At 31.8% G+C, this 1,702-nt stretch overlaps 1 protein-coding gene across 1 annotated transcript; it reads left to right on the top strand.

Moving 5' to 3' along the window:
* The first annotated feature begins 477 nt into the window (after window positions 1-477).
* On the top strand, window positions 478-1,364 carry LOC139900127 ((+)-neomenthol dehydrogenase-like). Its single transcript, XM_071882927.1, has 3 exons — window positions 478-521; window positions 784-886; window positions 987-1,364. Exons 1-3 carry the CDS (start codon window positions 478-480, stop codon window positions 1,362-1,364), a joined length of 525 nt encoding a protein of 174 aa, XP_071739028.1.
* The last annotated feature ends 338 nt before the right edge of the window (window positions 1,365-1,702 follow it).

Below are 1,702 nucleotides of genomic sequence, written 5' to 3'. Positions count from 1 at the left end.
TTTACCTACAATATATTTAAAAATAAATTATAAACAAAAATTTATATTTATATATGTATTTTAACGAATTATAACTAATTACAAACTACGTTATAACCCGCAAATTTTCGAGGCTATCACATTAGAAGTTTTTATACTTATTAATTTTGGTGTCATGTCACTCCCTCCCGGTATAATAAAATCTGAAAAAATGGTTTGTATCACAAACTCTAAAGCTCAGTTGATAACAACAAAAATAGCTAAGTTGATGACAATACAAAAAAATGAACGAGGAAAACAACCAAATATGCAAGCTCACAATCAGCTATTGACCATATAAAACATGGCCATAAAAATTGACCATGCAACTAACACATAAAGGAAATGCATGATTAACAACATAGCCAGCGTTAGAACTTACAGTCAAGCATAGTGTCAACTGTCAAATGTATCTACAACTCTTACAATATGAATTCAAGTAGAGGGGTTCACTTCTAAATGGGTCAAGGCGGGTTATACTCTATATTTGACGGGTTGAATATGTTCGTACATTAGAAAGATGGTTGTCTAAATCTGGTCCAACATGATGAAAAGTAACAACATTGCATTCTGAATGCGTAAATTTCACGATTCCATGCATTCTGAATGTCACCTATGGTTTTTTAGTAACTACCTTTTGATCAATATATACATACACCAAACGAAACATTACCCCACCCATATAGGTTGTTACCAACCCACAATTTTTTTAATAGTAGTTTTTTTTAGGTAATTTACAGAAATAGTAAAAAAAATTAATTGTAGGTTAACTGATGCCGGTTTACCACCTGCTACATCAAAGCAAACAGGCGTTTCAAATGCCGGTTTGCAGTTGCGTGACATATCATCGAATTTTGGAGAGCTACAAGTAAGTAATTCACGCTCACACACTCAGAACAAATTAGAATTTTAGAAATTAAATTGGATGAAGTTTTATGTAACTAAACACGCTCCTTTTATGTCATTAGTGGATCCGCAATGAGAAGGTGAAAGTAGAATTTATGGATATCGAAAACATAACTGAAGAAAAGATTGATGAGATCATACAAAGGTTTTTAACGGACTTCAAGGGCAATAAATTGTCAGAGAATGGTTGGCCATTGACGTTCACGGCTTATAAGATTTCAAAAGCCGCGGTTAATGGCTATACAAGGCTTTTGGCAAGAAAGTTTCATAATATTCTTTTCAATAGTGTTCATCCAGGTTATGTAATAACTGATATCGCATCTCACACAGGATTCTTGACAGCAGAAGAAGGTGCAAAAGCCCCCGTAATGGTTGCTTTGTTGCCTGATGATGGTCTTTCTGGGGTCTACTTCTATCAAATGCAAGTAGCCTCATTTTGATTACAAATGAAGTTGGTCTGGAAACTAAACATGGTAGGAGTCCATGTTTGCTTTGAATAAATCATGAATTTGTATGTTTGTGTGCATAATGTAGTTGACTATATGTTTTACTTATGAGAATCTTAAAAGAGTAAACTCTCTCTTCATATTTGAAATCATTATATATATATATATATATATATATATATATATATATATATATATATATAATTTGCACTAACATGGCATACAAAGGAAAAAATATATACAAAGTGAACAGTAAAGGCTGAATGTGATATATATAAAAGAAGTATCTATATAAGTTAAGATTATTATATAAACTACAAAAATAATACGGA

The sequence above is a fragment of the Rutidosis leptorrhynchoides genome, chromosome 3 (genome assembly GCF_046630445.1).
Source record: "Rutidosis leptorrhynchoides isolate AG116_Rl617_1_P2 chromosome 3, CSIRO_AGI_Rlap_v1, whole genome shotgun sequence".
Lineage (NCBI taxonomy): Eukaryota > Viridiplantae > Streptophyta > Magnoliopsida > Asterales > Asteraceae > Rutidosis > Rutidosis leptorrhynchoides.
The sequence above is the reverse complement of the archived record's forward strand: the minus strand, read 5'-3'. Positions and strand labels throughout refer to the sequence as shown.

What these genes read in the sequence shown, in the direction of transcription:
- LOC139900127 (XM_071882927.1), top strand. Translation starts at nt 478, where the DNA reads ATGGGTCAAGGCGGGTTATACTCTATATTTGACGGGTTGAATAT. An exon ending in ATATTTGACGGGTTGAATAT is followed by an intron (nt 522 to 783) that starts GTTCGTACATTA and finishes AATTAATTGTAG; the next exon opens with GTTAACTGATGCCGGTTTAC. An exon ending in CGAATTTTGGAGAGCTACAA is followed by an intron (nt 887 to 986) that starts GTAAGTAATTCA and finishes TTATGTCATTAG; the next exon opens with TGGATCCGCAATGAGAAGGT.